The 22642-nt window shown below is 41.0% G+C and overlaps 1 protein-coding gene across 1 annotated transcript in view; it reads left to right on the forward strand.

Moving 5' to 3' along the window:
- Positions 1-16388: 16388 nt before the first annotated feature.
- The window catches only part of LOC143134700 (voltage-dependent R-type calcium channel subunit alpha-1E-like), a 52077-nt gene continuing 45823 nt past the window's right edge, over positions 16389-22642 (forward strand). Inside the window, exon 1 of the mRNA XM_076295289.1 lies at positions 16389-16656. Within this exon, the coding sequence (XP_076151404.1) occupies positions 16556-16656 (101 nt within the window). The 5' untranslated portion in view covers positions 16389-16555. The remainder of the gene's footprint in view (positions 16657-22642) is intronic.

The following is a 22642-nucleotide window of genomic DNA, read 5'->3' on the forward strand; positions in this document are numbered from 1 at the left end:
TGACTGGGATACATATAGATGTGTGTGGGGGGGGGTAGATGTAGAAGAGTGGATTATTTTAGGTTTCTGGCATAAGCCAGAGCTGAGCCAGCAAGAGGTGCCAATTAAAGACCGCTTAAGTGCTACTGGAATGAATGCTCCTATAGGGGAAAATATGTTGGCCATACCAGGCTACTCATCTAGGCTATGTTGTAGATTTTTTGATTCATGTATAACTTGTCTAATTGTTACTGGCGTGGGCAAACAATTTAATTTAGATTTGCCAAATGAAATGTGTAAAAACCCTTAAAGAAAGTAAATAAAACAAAGGAACTTTTAACATTAGACAAGAAATATATAGGCTACATAAAGGGCTAAATTAGCCTATAGGCTTAAATTAAATATCCTCCGGTCAATGAATATTTGTCGCAGTATGCACTCATAATTTCTAGAGCGTTGCCATCACACGTGAAGTGAAAGAGATTGGAGGCGTTTTCATGAATCATTTCTGAGCCTGGTATTTACAATAGCGTGTAGCCGCTTGTCATCCTCGTGCGGCAGGCTACACCTGGCAACTGGCTCGGCACCTCTCACCGGGAGTCCACACTGGTTTATCTCTACTCTTAGAGGCATGTTGTAGGAAGCGAAGAAACATTTCAAGCCCCCGAAGTGTCAGAACGCAAGACGGACGCACTGAATTTACTTTTAGGTAGGCTAATTAATTTACAAATTGACGTGTTCAACGCTACGGGAATGTTTTGGCTGGTGATGTAAATGCTGTCTAGTAGGATGCTTTGGTCTGGGCTGATTGATTGATTGAGTCACTGCGTTCTTGTTGCGTTAGAGACCTAAGACAGATGCAGAAATAAACAGACTTGAGGAGCGCCCTCAAGTTTTACAGCGGTCTCCATAAATATTGTCCTTCAAAGAACAGCGGATAAAAAGTAACAAAGATCAGAGGAATGAATGGTTTGGTCTTTAGCCTATATAGCATGTTTTGTGTCGACGCCAGAAGTCGTTGAATAATGATCATAGTCTAATTGGGGCATTAAAGAGTGGCGAATGCTGTGTTGCATTTTTAAATTCAGCATTCAGACATTATTTTTCATTATTATTATTTACAAGATATTTGTTTTATTTTCTCCTTGCATGGGTACTTTGAATTTTGCGACTCACCCTTGTAGCGCAATTGATAATTCTTCGTGCTTTACTTAAACCCATACCAGGTTGATAGAGTGGTATAATTGTATCACACTTACAAACTAACTTAGCTTACTTTCATGTGTAAAAGACTGCAGAATAATGTCTGCAACAGAAACGAATGATGACACATAATCACAAACAGCCTGACGTTTGGATCAGTTTGGCTCTGTGGGGGTGTAACTGAACACAAAAAGCTCTGCTTCTCTCCCGAAGGCAATGCAAGGCATATATTTTCACAGTGCCAATCTGGGGACAGAGTGGCGTTTGTAATGATAATGAAGATATCCTCCCCCATGGAATTCGGTTCGTCTTTACTAAGGTTTAGCACATTGAATTCATCCTGAGTGTCACTGTTGAATGCTTGATCTATCTATCACTTCAGAAATAATGGCAGCCACCTGCATATGCTGACATGCATAATTGTGCATTTTGCATTATTCGTTTTGTGGGGGCATAGCATGATTGTGTTTTGATTCTGACAGGCTAATAAACAAGACACCTGTTACCTGCTGAATTCTTTCCCTGTGTTTTCACAAGTGTAAGGGGGGAGGGATCCAGTATTTTCCCCCACTTGATATCAAGTAGTCTACTATACCAAATAGCCTACTCTGTCTGCTGTGGCAGAGTATTCATGCTATTGACAATGTGCTCATGCAATTGACAATGTGTTCCTTAAACCTCGGGCTTGATTGCCTTATAGGTACGACAGTGGTGGGTTACGGCAGCAGTAGACTGGCAATTTCTCTGTCATTCCTCCAGCACACTCTCAGCCAGAAGAGCTCCGCTGATGATGAGTGAGTCACTTTCCCTCTCACCCACTCCTAATAATGCTCCTTTCAGCCACAGGTGAATAGCAATGGCCTTGGGGCCTCTGTCTCACCATCTCCGACATGCTGAAAGCAAGTGCCTCCACTGCTCACCCGTGTTGGCACGTTGCATCCATGGCAAATACCATATCAAATCAGATTCACTTCCATGAATGATCAGATCACTCCTTCAGATCACTCCTTCAAAATTGTTTATTTCAGTTCCTTCCACCCCTTTTCTGCCTGACCTCAACTGAAAATATGACATTTTTAATTTTGAATCATTTTTTAATGTCATATTTCAGTGGTATTTTAAGTTACTTGTCTATCTGATAAATATAACATAATCTTATGTTGCTCAAAATTATCTGAATTTGAAACAAAGACACATTAGAATATTTTAGGTCTTACTTCAGAGACAGCCTTATGACTGAGATAACATTGTAAGTGTCTCTTATAAGTGACTTGTTAAATTATTTCCTTTTCTTAAAAAGCTTTTTGCGTTAAAGAAAAGTTCAGATATAGGGAGGTTAGAGTGTTTTGACCAAATGGATTGACAGTTAACTATGAATGCATGTTCTAGTTTGAGGGCACTAAAATACTTTGGGGGGAAAATGAAACATCCTTGAGACTTTCAGCACAGCTTTTCTGTGAACCAGCCAGGCAGTTCAATGTTGAAGCATTGCAAACAGAAATGTCCTCGTTGCACAAGTGTCCATTTAAGTGCTGATCTTTTGCATCAGCCATCTAAACGGATAGAAAGACTGAGAAAATAAATGGTGTCATTTTTATTGGCATGTTCTCATCCAAGTTAGAGTTGTGCTAAATTAGGGTTTTAAGGGTTGATAGTCAGGGATTTGAGCTGAGAGTGGTTTGGTGGCAGGAGAGAAGAGTTAAGAGAGCTGTCATGAAGTGTGGAAAACTAGCTGAGAATTGTTGGCTCTTTTGAAATCAGGTCTGGATATTGTTGATAAGGAAAGGAAGTTAAGTGATTTACGTTGAAGGGAGAATATAAGACAATCAAACCATCCATAATAACTGTAATAACTTTTTTCTAAAACATTCTGAAAAGAAGTTTTAGAGCCATGTGAAGTCCCAGGCTCCAGTCCCAGATTATGAACCAGCAGGGCTATGGAGAGACTCAGGCCACGTTCCCTATGAGGCAGCAATCACTGTGTAGATAGTTAAATAAACTGGAATAAAGGGGCAGAGAAAATTCTGCCTTTAAAATAAATGAATACATTCTTACATTCATTCAGTACATAGAAATATTTTCCCCTGTGGTTTAACAGTGTGGTTTGTGGGAAAAACACAAGGTGTTCATAGGAAAAAAGGATGTTTCTTCGGGACTATTGGGAACTGATCTTGTAGTGTGAACCTTGATGAGTCTTAAAGAGTGACTCTGAGCTCCTCTTGGCATATATTCTGTTTCAAGTACATCCTACCCCCTAAATGTTAACACCTTGACTGGGATGGTTCTCAGAAGCATTCCGCCATACCGATTCTAGGGTTTCTCACTCCTCAATTTCTTCCTGGCCCCAAGTTGTCTGAATACCAGAGCAGGAACAATAAGAATACACCATTTGGTACGTGATTGTGCATCATATCACTCTGAGGAATTTCATTGGGCAGGATGAAATCTTACAGGTTGGCAGGTGCACTGAAAGATGTCTCCGCAGCAGAAAGCTTGTGTACTTTGGACACAGATGTGCCTGTGTGCATCCCTATTGTGCGGTCCCAGACATCTTTGTAAAGGGCCTTGGAGCCTCAGAATGCTGCCAGGTGTAGCCACAGGCCTTTTAAGGTCATGATCCCTAGCCTGTGTAATTGCACAATATATGACAATGTCAATGAATGAATACAGAAAACAACAGGGACTTAACTGGGTTGCAAAAACAGAGACCAAAAGAGGACAGTTAGGTCACCGACTGTACAAAAAGACTACACAGGATAGCGTTGATGTGAAAATCAAGTAAGATGGTAATAAGGTAAGCGAAAGGTAAGCAAGGCAAGGGGTGTATGCTGGGAGGTGGGGACTTCTACTCTTATTGGTGGGGGGGGGGGGGGGCAAGCTCTGATGGTGAAATGCTCCTGGGCCTTGGACCATTTCTACTGTCTCTCTCCTATCTTGCTGCCACTATTAAATGCTGTTTTCACATACTAACATACATCAACAATAAGCCTGAAACTTTTGGACTCTTCATCTTATTTCTTTTGATCATGCGCTAATTCCTATGTGAGAGGGCCAGTGATGAGCCTCCCCTCTACCACAGACTCCACTGGGATGCTCTGGAACTCTTTAGAAGACTGGGATGCTCTGGAACTCTTTAGAAGACTGGGATGCTCTGGCACTCTTTAGAAGGCCGTCTGATACATATTTTGCATAGTGGAATAGAGTGGAATAGCATGGTCTATCATGTGAGCTTTTCCTCTAACTATCCAAAGTTGATTTTAAAAGTGGAGTCTGGGGGCCCTAATTTAAACGCTGAGCAAAGTGCAAAGTCAGTCGATGAGCAAAGGTCTTGTACACTAAATCCATCATGTGGCGTATGAGAGCTTCGAGCTGACCCACCAGTGTTTGTGCTTAGGATACTGCTCATGGTATTAAATTTGCAAATAGATTTAGCATAGTTATTAAATTATCTTTAGATAGACTTTAAACTTTGTACTTTGCCTGGCATTTGATTTAGGGCCCTGAGTTGAATTATCTCCATTCTATGCCCTCAACAAAAATGAATGGAAATCCTTTCAAATTTCCAATCAGCTAAATGAGTGCTGGTAATGTTATGAGGAGAATGCCATTTTTGGGTGCCTTTAAAGCAACACCAAAGCACTTTTCCGCTGTCGCACGCACACTATTTGTTTATCCAGCACCGGCTTTGGAAATAACAACGTCCACAGGCAAGGTAGAGTATGTTGCATGATTTTATAAAAAAAGTATTATGTACAGTATTGCGACATCAGAAGCAAGTCAAATTTTTAATTTCTTATGTCTCATTCCATCAAACTACAGATCCGCTACCCGATTTGGCAAACTTGCATAGTGCCGTTATAGCCGATAGAATGCATAAGTGCCGTTCACCTTGTTACGAGTTGATGAACCACTGAAACGATTTTGGAAACATTTTTTAAGGTACAAAATACTCTTTGGTATTGCTTTAAAGGTTTCAGTAGGTGATGTTCTGACTGCCAATCTGAAGACTTTTCTGAGTTTTTCCTTTATGCTGGTTGAATATGTAGATGAGCTACTAATGAGGTTGAATCAGAAGCTGGTCTACTTCAGTAGTAGAATATGGCAGTGTTAAAGGCCATCCAAATGATCAGGCAGAGGCAGGTTACAGGGTGATTGGGGAATCACACATGGCTCCTTTGAAGGCACTAGCAGCTGCGTGAACAGGGTGTGGTTTACAGCTGTGTGATTTAACTGCTTTTTCCCACTGAAGCTGGTCAAGGGGCAAACAACATTATTTCCCACTGGAGTTTGGTCCGATATAAGAGACACTGGCTGGATAGCACAGCGCAGTCATGTACGTTTTTTTCCACATAATTATTTTTTTTATTTCACTAATGTTCAGTCAACAATTCCCGGGACACTAGACCATCGTGGCACATGATACTTCACATGTACATGTATGTAGCCTCATTAGGCTGATACGTTCCCTTTTGAACTGCTACTCCCACACACACCGCTGGCAGGCATGCCAGGTTGACAAAAAAAAGCTCACTTGCAAACACACACTCACACAGGTATACACACAGGCACATGCAAACATACACATGCTAACTGACAGTATACGCACAGAAAAACATGCACACAGACACTCACACAGTACATACAGACACAGACACACACACACACAGACACTGACATACTGGCAGGGTATACAAGTTTGCACAATTACACACAAGCTCACCTGCGCGCACACACACACTGAAAAAAAAAAGTCTTTCAGATTTACATGAAAAAAGCATGGACATTGGTTGCACATAATAAAATCATGTTCTCTTAACCAGATTTAGTCATGTTAAATATACCGATTTTTTTCTTGCTAAACAAACATGATTCATTCATGTTATATAAACATGATTTTATGTTAAAAAAAACGTGATTTATTTATGTTAAATGAACATGCTTTATTTATATTAATAGGAAGATTGTTTGATTCATTATATCATGTTAAAATAACATGACTTATGTTACTTATGTATATGTCCTATGTATATGTCCTTAAATCTAGTCCATCTTAATATCTTATTTAGGATTCATCACAAGAATTTCAGAGGAAATAATGCATAAGGAGCCTTTATTTTTACATTCTACATACTTACATACAGTCTTTTTCAAAACACTTGACAGCAGATCCACTTTTGTCAGGCATTTCATTACATTACATTTGGCTGACACATTTTTAACCAAAGCGACTAACATGGTAAACAGTTTACGTTTTAAAGCAATTTTCTCAACAATTTTAGGACAATTTAAAAACGGTAGGGTACAGTAAGAATAAGTGCATCAGTAAGTGCTGTTTTTAAACAGTTGAGTGTCAGTTCAAGACGGGTGGTAAGTGCTAGGATCAGCAAGACTTGTTGTAAGTGGTGCTATGAGAAGAGATGTTCTCTAAAGAGCTGGGTCTTCAGGAGTTTTTTGAAAATGGAGAGGGATGTCCCTGCCCTTGTAGGAACTGGCAGTGTGTTCCACCAACGAGGAACAACAATCCTTCATTTCAACAGTCAAACTCCTGGATAAACAATAGTCCAGGGCACCACTAAGGGGCAAAGTCTATTTTTCAGGAGCTGGGCCTTCTTGGACAGTGAACTACCCTCTAGCTCCATCACAACTTTCTGGAGCACTTCAAAAAGTACTTCAGTTCTTTTGGGTAGTCAAGGTTTAAATAGTACACTAAGCCAAATAACATGGCAGAAGCTAATGCTACGTTGTCCTGGTCCTGCTGTACCTGCTGACCTTCTAGGACAATCCCCATGCCCTCTGGTTTGCTGGTGGCATCATGCCTCACAACATAGATCCCCATCGTGGTTTTCTCGGTGGCTCCTTGATGGCATGAATTCGTCTTCTCCCTGCAGAGTGCACAATAATAAGGAACCAAGTGTGAGAACTTTCTTTATATTGATATCCGACCCACTGGCTGGTTATTCTGTTTTTGGCAATGTTAGTTTCCAAGCAAAACTCGCACACTTTTGGAGGTTTTTTGATAAAATAACCAAACCAGGATCATTTCAATAGCTCAACACAACTAAAACCCCAAATTCAACACAAAATACTACCAAAATGGCGTGGGAAATGAATACTGCACAGTCAAAAGTATTAGCACCCCTTCACAACAAGTGTCTTTCGTACTGATAAAATCATCTCATTGTTCATCAAAAGCATCAAAAAACCTCTAAGTGTGAATTTTGCTTAAAGGACAGGTTCGGTATTTTACACTTAAAGCCCTGTTTTCAGATAGTTTATGATTAAATAGAACGTTTAAGATTGAAATTTGGACACATGCTGCTGTCCTGAGAATTTTCGGTTTCTGTGGTAGCGCCCCCCCTCCTCCAGAACGATGCATAGGTGCACTGGAACAATCCTTCCTAAAACGCATTAAACTTTCGTTTACAAAGACGTGAAACTCACCGAGTGGTCAGGGGTGTTCACTGATATGCTCACACAAAAATCGTTGCAAAAGATTCTTTCCAACAGGTTTTATCGTAGTTTTTGTCCAACTCCATTGACTTGTATTGGATGTGCTGTGAGGTACGGTATTACTCCGCTGCCGGAAACGGATATGGGGTTGTTTGTTTTCTTTCTGTAGTCTTATGCAGTCGCGGTATCGTAGGCTACTACGCTATCCAAATTATTGTCACGTCCAACCATGGCTAATGCTAAAATGTCTTGGAACTTGCACGATGTGAATGATAACGTAATGATTCACGTAGGCTTTCATCATGAAAGTTCCACAGCCAAAAAAATAGTAAACGTACAAAATCATGTAGCCAAATTATTCATGTAGGCTAGGGTTAGTGTGAACATGACAGGTTATGGACATAACAAATAAGTTCTTACCCCAAGTTCTTCCAACTCTGTCGTCCCAGGAGGTAATGTGGGAACCGCTGTATTTCTCAGGCAAAAGAGCTTTTTGGGCGATTTCTTTTGACCTCCAGCGAAGTTCAGTAAAATGCAGACACGGTGATCAGCTTTCTGCAGATTCTCAACAGGTGTGCTCACATCCAACCCCAGAAATTCCAGCCACAACTTTAGCCTTTCTGGATCGTTGAAAGGAAGTCTGTGACAACTTTTTTTGCCACAAATTTTCCCGCTATTCGGAACTGCATAAATCGCCTCATTTTTAGCTGTCTGTTGCAAAATACTTCAAGACAGCGATCTTCTGCTTCTTCTGTGTATTCAATGAAATGCCAGTGGTTTGCTTGTAATTGGCAAGACGGTGTAAGGTGCATTATCGCCACCAACTGGGCTGGAGTGTCTATTATTCGGAAGAATGTACGGGTGTGAGGCGTTTGGAAAAATAGCTCCACAGTTTTACAACATGGTAATAACCTGTTGGAAAGCGTCTTTTGCAGCGATTTTTGTGTGAACATATCAGCGAACACCCCTGACCACTCGGTGAGTTTCACGTCTTTGTAAACGAAAGTTTAATGCATTTTAGGAAGGATTGTTCCAGTGCACCTATGCATCGTTCTGGAGGAGGGGGGGCGCTACCACAGAAACCGAAAATTCTCAGGACAGCAGCATGTGTCCAAATTTCAATCTTAAACGTTCTATTTAATCATAAACTATCTGAAAACAGGGCTTTAAGTGTAAAATACCGAACCTGTCCTTTAAAAACTTTCGCCCATGACTGTATATTGGCATACTGTATTTCAGTGCTCAGCATGAAAAATGAAATAATTCTTACTCACCACAAACTCACACGAGATTTGCTGGGTCATCGCTGAGGTAAACACAAAGCCCCTTAAGAATGCATTCCTGGCCTGCATTGTCAAGTAGGATAAGAAAATGAAAACATGCATTTTTCTAAAACATATAGTACAACACTAAAATTGCCTTCCCATAAAAGTTTTTCTTACTTTCTTACTACTCATTTGTGACGAAATGCTCCGTAGATTCTTGCCTATCTGCCCTCCTCTCTTTTCAAACAGCTTCAGAAGTTTGTCAGCAAATCTAGCTGTGAAAGAAACCTAGACTGCAGGGGCAGGGGTTGTGATCCGCTTAAATTCTGCGTTGATCTGAAAACAAGAATAAGAACAGACAGAGAAATCGCTTAGTTATCACAGCGATTACTACAGACAACCTGAAAACACCATCTCTAAAGACTTCCACACATCAGGAGATTTTGGAAAGACTTGAGAAAAACTACCAGCTCACATCTTCAGACTACTTTGGGAGTTGCTGGTCTCATCCTAGTCAAAGACAAGTCACAAGACTGTGATTTCACATTAATCGTATAGCCTACCTCATATACTTCAAAGAGCGCAGGCCATCTTGTCTTGAAGTCGTTGATCATGGGTGTCTCACGTACCACGTATTTTCTCTTGTATGCAAATGTCTTCCCTTCCACCTCCATGTTGTTCCTCTTCTCAACATCAGAAAGACGTTTCACTCGCACACTCTCGACAACTTTGAACACAGAACAAGCCAAAGCCCTTGGAGTTAATTGACTGTTAAATGCATGTTTCTTATGTAGGCTATACTGCATTTTGGCTGTAACAAAAAAAACAGATCAGTATTACTAGAACCCAAAAAAATTATACAAGGTCCACAACTCCATGCAAGTATGAAAAAGAAGATGCAGGGGAAGAGAGAGAAACCAACAGCACTCAAAAGGGCTAGAGATACATATATTATACTTGCTGCCTTAAGATAATGACTATGTTTGGAGCGTTTTTTAAAGCCTTTTTTAAGCCTTGCAATGACAAAGAGACTGATATACCAACAACGGCACCATCTCGTGTAGATTATTTTCAGACCAAGATATTTGTCTTAGCTTGGAAATTAAGCATTCAACAGCCTCTGAAATCGCGGTTGTCCAAGTGTAGTTTTAACGTGCATTTTTTCATTAGCTACCATCAGGTGGAGCAGCAAATTGGTAACCTGACTCTCTAGATGAATTTCGTTCCGCTTAGCTCCGCCTAGCTTCACTCACATCCATCTGGGACCTCTGCACCCGATTTTATGGTACAGCCAATCAGGACGCAGGGCGGGAGTTTCATAGATGTGACATAGCGTAGAAGCGACTGAGACTGTTATCAGCGTCACGGGTTGGCTTCGATCAATAGATGACGGACAAGTGGCTTATTCAATCATATGCAATCATTTTTTGATTAGGCCCAGCCTTCTGAAACACCATTCCAATGGATCGGTTCCAGATGGATGAGTGGAGCTAGGCGGAACGAAATTCTGGCGAGAGTCAGGTTAGCAAATTGGCGCCTTGCTAGAAATAGTGCTACATTTCCCCATAGTAGAAGCTAAGCTACTACCCCATTCAACTAAATTAAAAAGTTAGCTTCAAAGTTTTAAGTGTAGAGCAACAACAAACAGATTTGAACTACACACATGTTCATACTATACAAACACATACTATAACCAAGCACATTTCCAGAAACATTAGCCCTAATACTATGATGCATTTTGCACTAACCTAATGTAACGTTTATGTTAGCTAACTGAGCAACCTGCAGCACACTAGCTTACTCATGTTCATAGAATTATTTCTATGACTCATGTTACTCGACGTTACTACTGTAGCAAATAAAACCATTGACTTTGTGAGGGAAAATGTGTCTTAAGTACTTGGCAAAAATTTTGTAAGATTTAATTACTTTTACCTTATACACAGCTCTCCAAATGAATGATCTTGAAATGGACCAATGGACAGCGCTTCCAACTTCTTGCCGAGGAAAAATGGCGGACACAAAATACTTGTTCTGGCCAAGGGGGCAGACGAACGTTCGGAGAGCGTAGACACTATGGCGGATCTGAGGCTAAATAGTAGACCAGTTCACCTAGCCATCCCCATTAAAGCCCATTCAATTTTGGCGCCACTTTGACATCAAACTAGATGTACCGCAGAGCGGTACAAAATATGACCGCCGCCCAGTCCAGCACATTTTTTCCACAAAAAGAAATCACGCTGAAAGGCCTATATGATTCTAACTGTCTCACTAAATTGCATTATCCACACTCAATTCTCACTGGTATCTGCTAGACAACAAGTACCAAAACATGATTAGTTCATAGATTTCACTTGTAAAATTCATTTTATACAACCCCACCCCCATCTTGCGTGTTCATAATTCTGAGAAATTCTTGAATTGTGTGCATGTGTGCGTGCACACGTTTATGTTTATGTGTGTGGGTGTGTATGTGTGTGTGTGTGTGTGTGCGTGCTTGTGTGTTTGTCTGCGTATGTGTGTTTGTGCATGTGCATGCATGCGTACATATGTCTACTGTGTGAGTATGTGTCATACGTATGATTACTGTGAATGTATGTGTGTGCGTGTGTATCTGTTTATGCACATGTGTGCACATGGAATGGGTTAACATGACCCCTGGAGGCAAACATACAGAAAAAATTGGTCATCCTAGGCCCTACGGTTCTCAAGATATTCACAGAAAACTGTGTCTGCCCTACCCTCCTTTGGGGGGTCCAGTCCAGCGGGGGGGCTACAGATCAAAACGAAAAATGATGGTTCCATGCTATCCATGTGGGGTTACATGCCCACCAAGTTTCGTGTACCCCGGTCTTTCAGTGTCCCAGGAATCCTTGTTGGTGTACGGTCACTAAATGTACACATAAATCATTTTATTGTAAGGCCCCCCATGAACGAAAGTTCACAAAACTTGGCATGCATTCGGAATGTGTCATAATGATCCTACACTTTCAATTTTGTGCAGTTTTGACTATGTCAGCCAGAGATATTGTGATGACAACACCTAATTTTTTGCTTTTTAATTTTTAACTAGGTGGCGCTATATATGAAATAAGTGGTAATGGGATGGGTTGACATGCCCCCTTAAGACCAACATACAAAAAAAAGGTGGACCTCCTTGGCCCTACGGTTCTCGAGATATTCACAGAAAACTGTCTCCGGCCAACTAAAGGCCAGTTGGTGTATAGTAACATAAATTAATTTATTGTGTGGCCCCCCCATGAACGGAATTCCACAAAACTTGGTGTGCATTCAGAGGGTGTCATAATGATCCTACACTTCCAATTTCGTGCAGTTTTGACTATGTTAGGTCACAGATACCTGCGATTACAACACCTCATTTTTACTTTTTTGTGTTTAACTAGGTGGCACTATACATGAAATGAGTGGTTATGGAATGGGTTGACATGGCCCCTTGAGATCAACATACAAAAAAAAATGGTCCTCCTAAACCCTACGGTTTTCGAGATATTCACAGAATATTGTATGAACTTTTTCTATTTCCGGAGTAATAGACAAAACAGAGTCATTAGACAAAACGGAGACAAAACGGAGTCATTAGACAAAACATAATAATTTTCTTTTCGCCTAACATAACTTAAATTCCTACATTTGACATTTCTCAAGATTAAAATAGCTCTGCACGATTAATACATGTTTGGAGAAGGAACATAAAATAATCATGTTAAATATAATAAATGCATTTTTGTAAATTCAACAACCCCCATTTCCCCTTTTTTTCAGTGCACATGCATGTGCACACACGCACACTACATGCACAGAGGCGAACACACACAGAAAATGTGGATACAGACGTGCATTTTTCTGTTGTTGCTCACATGCACACAGGTCACACATCAACACACACACATTATGGTAAAGTGGTACATTAATAATTACACATAATTTTGTTATTTTATTACAGTTCAAGCACCTCAGTTAGTTGAGACTATGTATGCTGTTGCATTGTTGAATTGCATTGTTAAACAATCCCTGAGTAACCAAGGGAAGAGGATGTAAGCCTTGAGGTGTACAAAGAGTTGCAGGGGAGTTGTTGAGGAGGGAGAAAACCTGGAATGTGTGCTTTATGTACTTTGTGTAGCAGGTGGCAAAACCATGGTGGTCATAGGCCTATCATGTACTGCTATGTGGTATGTACTATCTAGTTTTACCAGCATCTAGTCTGTACCCACCAAAGAATCTTTGGTACCCACTGCCTTTTTTCAAACTCCAGCAACAAACACTCTTATGTCAATACTAATAAGTGTTCACATTTTAAGTCGGTTTAAAAAAATACAGAGTATGTTAGACATCCCCATACAAGCTGTCGAGGCCAGCATTTTTGGCTGCTGATAGCTTTAAAGCCAGTACCCCCACCCCCCCCCCCTGCAGCACACCCATCACACCCACCCTCCTCTTCTGCTAAGCTTTGCCAAAGTAATGTCAGGAGATTTTTCCAAGTCCACCTAGATACAGCCAGCAGCATGATTTTTCTGTTGCTTGGTTAATGGGAGCCCAATGGGAGGTAATGATTTCTGTTTGCGACTGAACTCCAACTCCAAACAGCTCTATGTAGAGGACAGAGGAGCGATCTGGTCCAAAATCTTTTTCAGCACATTTGCGATGCATCTTGAAGAACAACTGAATAACTTATAATAAACATAAACAAATGTTTGGACTACTTTATTTGAAGAAGCATTTGCTCCAAAGGTACATGTGTGCTAAGCACAATTAGCAAGGGACCCAAGAAATACAATGAATACAGTAAGTGCATCCTGCCCTGTAAGTTAACTCTTATGTCTCTATGATGTGACACATGCTCTGTTACTGCACACTCGTTGCCAATATCAGCTGAAACAGTGAGTCATGCATGCCGCACCACTGTGACTTTCATATTCGTTGTACTTCTAAGAGAACATTATACCATGTCACTCTGGCATGTGTTGTCCAAGTGTTTAAATGAAGCTGGATGGAATTTCACTATAATCAAAGTAGGCTACAGTGTGTCTTATAGCACTATGCACAATAATATGCTAAATGTGACATTTAAGGGTTCTTATTATGTGTGGGCTCATAGGAGAACCTATAAATTCAACTGTTCAAGAGCCTTCAAAAAGCTCACTAACTATACATACAGTGTGTTTGCACTGAATGAATCAGACAGTGGGCGTCTTGGACTGAGCTGATGTTTGTCAATTGAGGCAAAAAATCCACAGGCATGGTTGTTGACAGAGGTGATTCTTTGTTTCTTGTTGTTTTTTGCTGAATTATTGTGTCAAAATGCATCAGTAGGTCTTGTCCAGGGTTTTAAAACCACACCAAAGTGTTATTCAGTTATGATATTTCTCATTATTCCATCATTTTAATAATTTCATACCTTATTTTGTTCAACATTCAGGGGTGGGTCTCCAAAAATTAGAATATCGTGGAAAAGTTCATCCCACCCACCCTCTCCTAATTTATTTCAAAAAGTGAATCTTTCATTCTAGATTCATCAGATATAAAGTAAAATATTTCAAGCCATTTTTGGTTTTAATCTTGATGATTACTACCCTGACGAGCCAGAACCACATCAAGATGTAGGGTCTGGGAACTCACCATTCGCAGTGCTCAATCCGAGGGGCGGGATAAACGGTTGTTTTTCAAATTCCCTCTGCACGCAATAGGATAGCTCTACAACTCATGAGTCCCATGCGTTTTCCCGATGCACAATGTGATTGGCCTGATTGAAGTTCAGAACTTGATTTTTTCCAGCTCGCAAGCCAACGGAGAGTTGCTAGACTACCCTGGCTGCAAATTACATTTGCTGTCGCTAGGGTGCGTCTAGATTTCTAGGCTAGATGATTACGGCTTACAGCTCATGAAAACCCCGAAATCAGTTTCTCAAAATATTAGAATAAAGAGGTTATAATACAGAAATGCCGACCTTTTGAAAATAAATGAACTAATCTGAATAATCTAAAGTACCGTAGTAGTTCATTTATACACTCAATACTTGCTCGGGCTGATTTTGCACAAATTACTGCATCATTGTTGCATGGTATGGAGGCAATGAGCCTGTGGCACTGCTGAGGTATTGTGGAAGCCCAGGTTGCTTTGTTAGCAGCCTTAAGGTCATTTGCCTCTTGACAATAAACCATTATTCTCTATGGGGTTCACAGATGAGTTGTCTGGTCAATCAAGCACAGTAGTTACTAGCAGTTTTGGCACTGGAGGCAGGTGCCGAGTCCTGCTGGAAAAGGAAATCAGGATCTCCATAAAGCTTGTCAGCAGATGGAATCATGAAGAGCTCTAAAATCTCCTGGTAGAAGGCTGGACTTGATAAATCATAGTGGACCAGCACCTGCAGATGACATGACACCCCAAATCATCACTGACTGTAGAAACAGCAAACTGGGCATCAAGCAACTTGGATTCTGTGCCTCTCCACTCTTCCTCCAGACTATTGGGACCTTGATTGGACCCTGATATCCAAATGAAATGCTAAATTTCATTTTGGACCACTGAACAACGGTCCAGTTCTGTCTCTCCTTAGCCCAAGAAAGATGCTCTAACCTTGTCTCTGATTCAGGAGTGGCTTGACACTAGGAATGTAGCCCATTTCCTGGACACGTTTGCACGTGGGGGTTCTTGATGCAGACTCCAGGCTCAGTCTACTCTTTGTGAAGTTCCCCCAAGTTCTTGAATTTGGTTTACTTGACAATTCTCTCAAGGCTGCGGTTGCTTCCACACCTTTTTTTTTACCACACTTTTCCCTTCCCAGCACTCTGTGAACACCCTGCCCTTTCAGCAATGACCCTCTGTGGCTTACCTTCATTGTGGGGGGTGTCAATGAGTGTCTTCTGGACAACTATCAAGTCTGCAGTCTTTCCTGTGATTGTGGTTGTGTTTACTGAATCAGACAAAGAGATTGAAGGCTCAGGAAACCGACATTTCTGTAATATAACATATTTATTCTAATATTTTGAGAAACAGATTTTGGGGTTTTCATGAGCTGTAGACCATAATCATCAAGATTGAAATATTTCACTTTATATGTAAAGAATCTAGAATAATTAAAAGATTCACTTTTTTTAAAAATAATGTAGGTGGAAAAATGAACTTTTACCCACCTGCTATGTCTAAATACAACCCTAAGAAGTTCAGTGTTGAAGGTTTAAGGACTCTACTTATAACTTATATCTTACATATCTTCCAATAGAACATGAAAATGAACTACCGGTACTTATTCTAAAACTCTCTTGTCTGTCTTTTATCCTTCTCAGCACCATGGTGTGATGATCCAGTCTGCTAAGATGCACGGCGGGTCAGATGGCGCCCTCTCCCCTCGGCCAGACCCAAGTGGACCGCAGCAGCCTGGAGCCGGGGGCAGCGGAGGCAATGCGGGCAGCGGGGGCACCTTCCACCGCTCCTTCCTGGCCCTGCCCGAGCCCGAGGCCTGGCGGGTGGCTGGACGGCAGGGTCTGACGCCGAACTCGCGGTCCTGCTCCCTCCAGGTTCCGCCCACTGTCTCGGGGAGCGTGCCGCTGCTGCCCCGGGCCGCCACCTTCGACGTGGCGTACACGCGGGACGGGACGTCTGCAGGGCTCGGCGCGCCGCCCCTCAGCCCTGGCAGCATCATGCGGCGGCGTGGGGGCATCGTGGACCAGCGCGACGTGGTGCGGGCGCACCAGGCGCACAAGATCCAGAGTACGCCACAGGCACGCAGGAAAGAATGGGAGTGAGTACATGCGTCATGCAATCATATGCACAAGGTTTTTAGCTGTATCATACATAACCACAGCATATTTCTTTTGCTCAAAAAGATAGTTGATCTTATATGTGTAAACTCTTCCCATGTGATTTACAGTTGTTTGTAATAATATACAGTATACCCATCGGTCCTTGTCATTGTACAGTATAGGTCAGCCAAGCCATTGTCTTTATTTCAGAACATGTGGAGTGACAAAATAATACTCAAGCTTAAATATTCAATGTCACTGCATGCATAGTGGTATGAAGACAACTGTGACTATGCCACCTGATATATTATAAACACACATTCTTGTGGGGGGACTGAGAGGGGAATAGAGAGAGTCATTTTATGCCAGTTAGCCAATTAGGTTGTTGTGACACTCTCAGCTGTACGTAGGTATTATCATTAGAGACATGATTTCCATATAGTACTAGTGTTCTACCCCTCTTCCATACTACTGTTCTGCCCCTCTTCCATACTACTGTTCTGCCCCTCTTCCATATAGTACTAGTGTTCTACCCCTCTTCCATATAGTACTAGTGTTCTACCCCTCTTCCATACTACTGTTCTGCCCCTCTTCCATACTACTGTTCTGCCCCTCTTCCATATAGTACTAGTGTTCTACCCCTCTTCCATACTACTGTTCTGCCCCTCTTCCATACTACTGTTCTGCCCCTCTTCCATATAGTACTAGTGTTCTACCCCTCTTCCATATAGTACTAGTGTTCTACCCCTCTTCCATACTACTGTTCTGCCCCTCTTCCATACTACTGTTCTGCCCCTCTTCCATATAGTACTAGTGTTCTGCCCCTCTTCCATATAGTACTAGTGTTCTACCCCTCTTCCATATAGTACTAGTGTTCTACCCCTCTTCCATATAGTACTAGTGTTCTACCCCTCTTCTTGATTGCATTTCTTATTTTGTAACTCACCTTTTCAGTAGCCAGCTAGAGCTCACAAAGACTCACTTGTCATGGTAATATCAGATACTGTAGTCTTCCCCACAACTGTACATTTTTAGTGTTTTAATGTGCAGTATTATTGTCACCATAAGTTATAGTGGTTGTCATACGTGTGTCATTTATCTGTGCCAACGGCAGTTGATTTTGTTGTACTGCGGGACATGGGCCATAGATATGTCTTAATAGAGGTTTTTGGTCTTGTCACTCTTCCATGCCTCCCACACACATGGGAGATGCATGCTTTACACCGCATGCTGTGAACACATGTCACGGCGTCTCTGAATAAAAGACTTAACTTGCGCCATTTCTACTGCCAATTAGACTGACCAGGAAATGAGAGTGAATCACCAAGACTGCTGTCGGTTGGATTCAGAGCATGAGCCTTGATTATGGCAACATTGCCATCTTGATATGGAGTAGCAGTTCATTGCAGTAGTAGCTCTGTCCTCCCCCACACCTGTCACCTTGATTAGGAGCACAAATACCCCCTCCCCTCTCTCTCTCTCTGTGCCCCTCTCTCTGGTTCTCTCTTGCTCTCTATTCTTCTCTTTCATATAAACGTAGGAGTACTCAAACAGGAAGGAATTATCATTGTTGACTGAGGGGATAAGGGTGCTCACAGATAATTACCACTGGAGGATGAGCACTATGTGGGCAGAGGCGTTTCAAACACAGGAAATTGATTTATGGCTTTTTGTGTTTTTTTTATTTTATTTAATTTTTTGTTATGTCTTGCAACCGTATTGAATGATTGATGATGATGATGTATTCAGGGTTTTGTGGATGACGCAAAAGTAACGGGACACATACATTGCTAATAATGACTGTTGCAGAAAATAAATAAATCAGTGTTGTTCGTTGTGTCCACTAGAGGACGCTATGGCACAAAAAAGCCATAAGCGGCTGCTGTTGCTCAGTTGGAAGAGTTTTGCCATGTGGCCAGAAAGAACATTTGCAAAAATGTTTTATCACACAACATTGTACAGGTGTTTTGATTATATCCAATTACTTGGTGCTTTAAATACTGGTCCTCATACCAACCAACTTCCAATTCATATGCTACATTTTTGACACATAATAACTATGCCAAAAGGGCCTTTTTTCAAAGACTTCCACTCTGTAATTAATTTCAGAGCTATTATTGAGACATTGCTGGCATAAAATGTGTACTGAATAAAAGAATGGAAGCTACCCTCAAATACCTAAAACAGCTAGAATTCGAATTGGAGTGGCATTTACATTGTACTGCTTGCTTCATGGAAATAAAACCACATTATTTTCCATGTTATGCCAAAATGATATTCAGGAATTCTGAAAAGGCCTAAGTCCCTCTTCAAAAGCATGGCCGATGGCAATGCTGGAATGTCTTGGTATGAAGGGGAAGACGAGAGAACTTCTTAGACACATACCTCATATGTCCCTCACGACTTTGTGAATGAGTTAAAGGCATGAGACCACCAGATATACTTCAAATTCCCAATGTGTAAAAATGTGATGGTGTTAGAAGATTGCTCTGGGTTTAGATTTTGTGATTATAACATGTGTGTTTATATAAGCCTCTAGTTCGGCTAGGATCATGCTGACGGAACTCCGAGATAGAGAGAGTCTGTTGCCAGGTAACAAAGTGGAAGAAAACACTGAAGCCACTCTAATCAGAGCTGAGGTGAAAACCTGTCGACAATTACATAAATGCTCTTCAGAGTTATTTGGAGATTCATGTGCTGATATCCGTTCAACTCGCTGGACTCTCATCTTTGAACATAGTTTTTGTGCCATTTCGCCCAGGAATATCCAGGAGTAAATATTTAGGTGAGAGTAGGAGGTTGTAGGAGGCGTTTCAGGAAGTGTGGTCTCCTTGTTATCTTTGTTCTTCCCAAGGAAATTGATAATTTCACCCGATGCCAAGTTTCATGACCTAGTCCTTTTCTTAGAGGGATCTTGGCTATTTGAAGTTGTGCTATACTATTTAGCATTCTGTGTTTCATGATATGAACAATAGTCAACAGTAACACTATAGGTTAACCAAACAATATGCACACAGCACACAGAGATACATTGAAATTGAATATGGAAATACACTTCTTATCATTCCTTCCTTTCTATGGGACTTAACATGGAAATGTTATTGCATTGAAGTAAGATAGCAAAAGAGATGATCCTTCTGAAATCCCTCTTCCTTGAAAACCCCCCTCAGCTTTCTGTCCATACAGAAGAATAGAAACCTTGACATTCCGTGCTAGAACCACATTTGCCCCCAGGAAAAAGCAGACATTCTGTAGGAAGAGGTTGCTCTATTGTACAACACTTTCATTGGCAAATTGAAAAGAACATAGCAGAAATTCAACTGAGCCCTGTCACCATGGAAACAACTGTTAAGAGGAGAGAAAGGGGAATGTTGTCTATAGAAATCAACAAATATTTTCGACTGTCACCATAAAAGAGAGAGAGCTTCTTAAGTAAAAATGTTTATTGAAGATTTTTTCACAGGTGCTTGGGAGAATGGCGTGCCAAGTGTACTAACAGACCTTATTTTGTATACAGAACCCATATAGCACTGCATTGCCTTTTGTTTTCAAAAATGAAATGAGTGAGAGATTTTCACTTTGAAGATAAAATGAACTCATTTTATAAATAAAAGGTTTTTTTTTTCAATAGATGAGAGGGTGCTAACTGCATGAGATTTGACATGTTGTGAAATTCCATCCATGGCAGGGGTGGGGGGCTGTGCTGCAATATACACATTTCTACAGTATATCTCAAGAAGTTTTAAAATTAGGTATGCTTACATGCTCACATCTCCTATTGTTTAATTTGGCTATCTCAACAAAATGGGCAACAACAGTCAGTTAAAATTTAGTTTGTGCCAAAATCTTGTAGTGGTTTTTGTACTATTTGTACACACATACACACACACCAGCACACAAACACACACAGGTATACACACACAGACTCATGCATACACACACACACACACACACACACACACACACACAGTCATGTGCATGCACACACACATACACACACACACACACTGTGCACGCAAGTTTGTACACAAACACACACACACACACACACACACACACACATAGTCATGTGCATGCACACACACACACACACACACTGTGCACGCAAGTTTGTACACAAACACACATGCACACAGACACACACGCGCATATGTACAAACACACACAGAAGTGTACACAATGTACAATGTACACATCATCACGGTCATGGCCATGGCACTTTTTAACAAAACTAATATCATGCCTACCTACCTCAGTAGGCCACTCAACTCTTGGTACACGTCACGGTTATCTCTTGCCTTGATTATTGTAACACCCTGCAAACAGGCCTCCTGGCTTGCATGTTGAAACCTTTACGGATGGAACACAGCAGCACGTTTAATTTTCAATCTGTCAAAAAGAACATTTAATCATGGTGCTTAATGTGCTTCACTGGCTACCTACTGTATGTCTGCCTGCATCAAATAGAATGTTACCTGGAACTGCTGCCAATAAACACACGACAATCTAGACTATTACCATTTCTAGTTCCCCCGATAGTGGACTGAGTGATCAATCACTACCTGACTGTCACTTCAATACTTCCATGGTTGTCACTTAAACATCTGCACTATTGTTCTCTGATTATCACGTAAGGTAGTATTTAAAAGATCTGCACCGTTGTTCTCTGATTATCACGTAAGGTAGTATTTAAAAGGTAGTATTTAAAAGATTTTATTGTTCTCTGATTATCACGTAAGGTAGTATTTAAAAGATTTATCCTTACCCTGAGTTGCACTGTAGCTTGAATGTCATCCCATATTGTAAGTCACTTTGGATAACAGCGTCAGCTAAATGAATACATTTAAATCTAAATGCATTTGAGTGTCACCCATGTATACTTTGTCCGTTGTTGTAGACTTACCACACACAGGTGACATACACACACACACATGTACATAGGTACACTGTGGTACGGATTTATACATTAAACATATACTGTATTTATACATATACACATACTGTAGGGCCCTGTTGTTCGAGGTCACAGCGTATATTGTTGGTAGGAAAAAAATATATTAAAAAACGGTCTAGCTTGAGATATCTTGCTATGAGTTTGACGTTCGTATAGACTTTACAGGTATTGCCAGTACAAACACTGGAGTTATACTGTTTCTTCACAATGACTTAGTTAAAGACGCATAGTGGTGTCTCGTGAGAATCCTGTTCATGTTGCATAACACTTGCAATGACATTTTGTGTCTGTTAAGAGGCACAAACACAGTCTGAAATCTGCCCCCATGGCAAAGCTTTTTAGCTGCCTGGTTGCGCTTGCCACAAGCAAGATAACTCAAAGTTAGCACCAATATTTTTTCCTACCGACAGTACTCAGTGACCTCGAACAACAGGGGCCTTTGTTGAAAGCGGCTGGCACTCTCCTTTAATTCTGAACTCATGTGCTCTGAGTGTGACAGAAGTGAAGATGGGAGAATAAGCTTAACTGACAAGCGCATAACTGAAAGCGTGAAAAAGAGACAAATGAGAGAATACAACCCACTGTGTATATTATTGTATTGCACTGTCAAATATTCACTGAGTTACCAAGACTGGAGATTTGAAGAGTTGCAGTAGCCTCATCAGGTATTGGAGTAGGATGACTTGGTAAGAGTGCTTTATTCTCTTTGTATAGCTTGCAGGTGGCAACACCATGTGGCGGTGACATCATGTCGTACATGTAGATTGGTACTCTGGTCTACGCAACCCTGTAAACTACCCTACATTGGAGTATTATCAGACTGAATGCTGTGCTTGTTGACTGCTTGTCACTTTAAATTCTGGTTTGCTACCTTGAAAATCCCCCTGATCACTACAAATGTGAGGACACCCACACAAAATGATTCAATGCAGGCATAGTTGTACTGTACATGCCAGGATACAACCCACATGTTAGCAGTGGGTGATATTACCATGGTGATATTAACATATTAGCATAATATGACTTAAACT

This window comes from Alosa pseudoharengus, unplaced genomic scaffold, assembly GCF_046254945.1.
Source record: "Alosa pseudoharengus isolate Yale_2024_CS ecotype anadromous, Long Island Sound unplaced genomic scaffold, YU_APseudo_1.1 YU_APseudo_1.1_scf_2, whole genome shotgun sequence".
Taxonomy (NCBI): Eukaryota; Metazoa; Chordata; class Actinopteri; order Clupeiformes; family Clupeidae; genus Alosa; species Alosa pseudoharengus.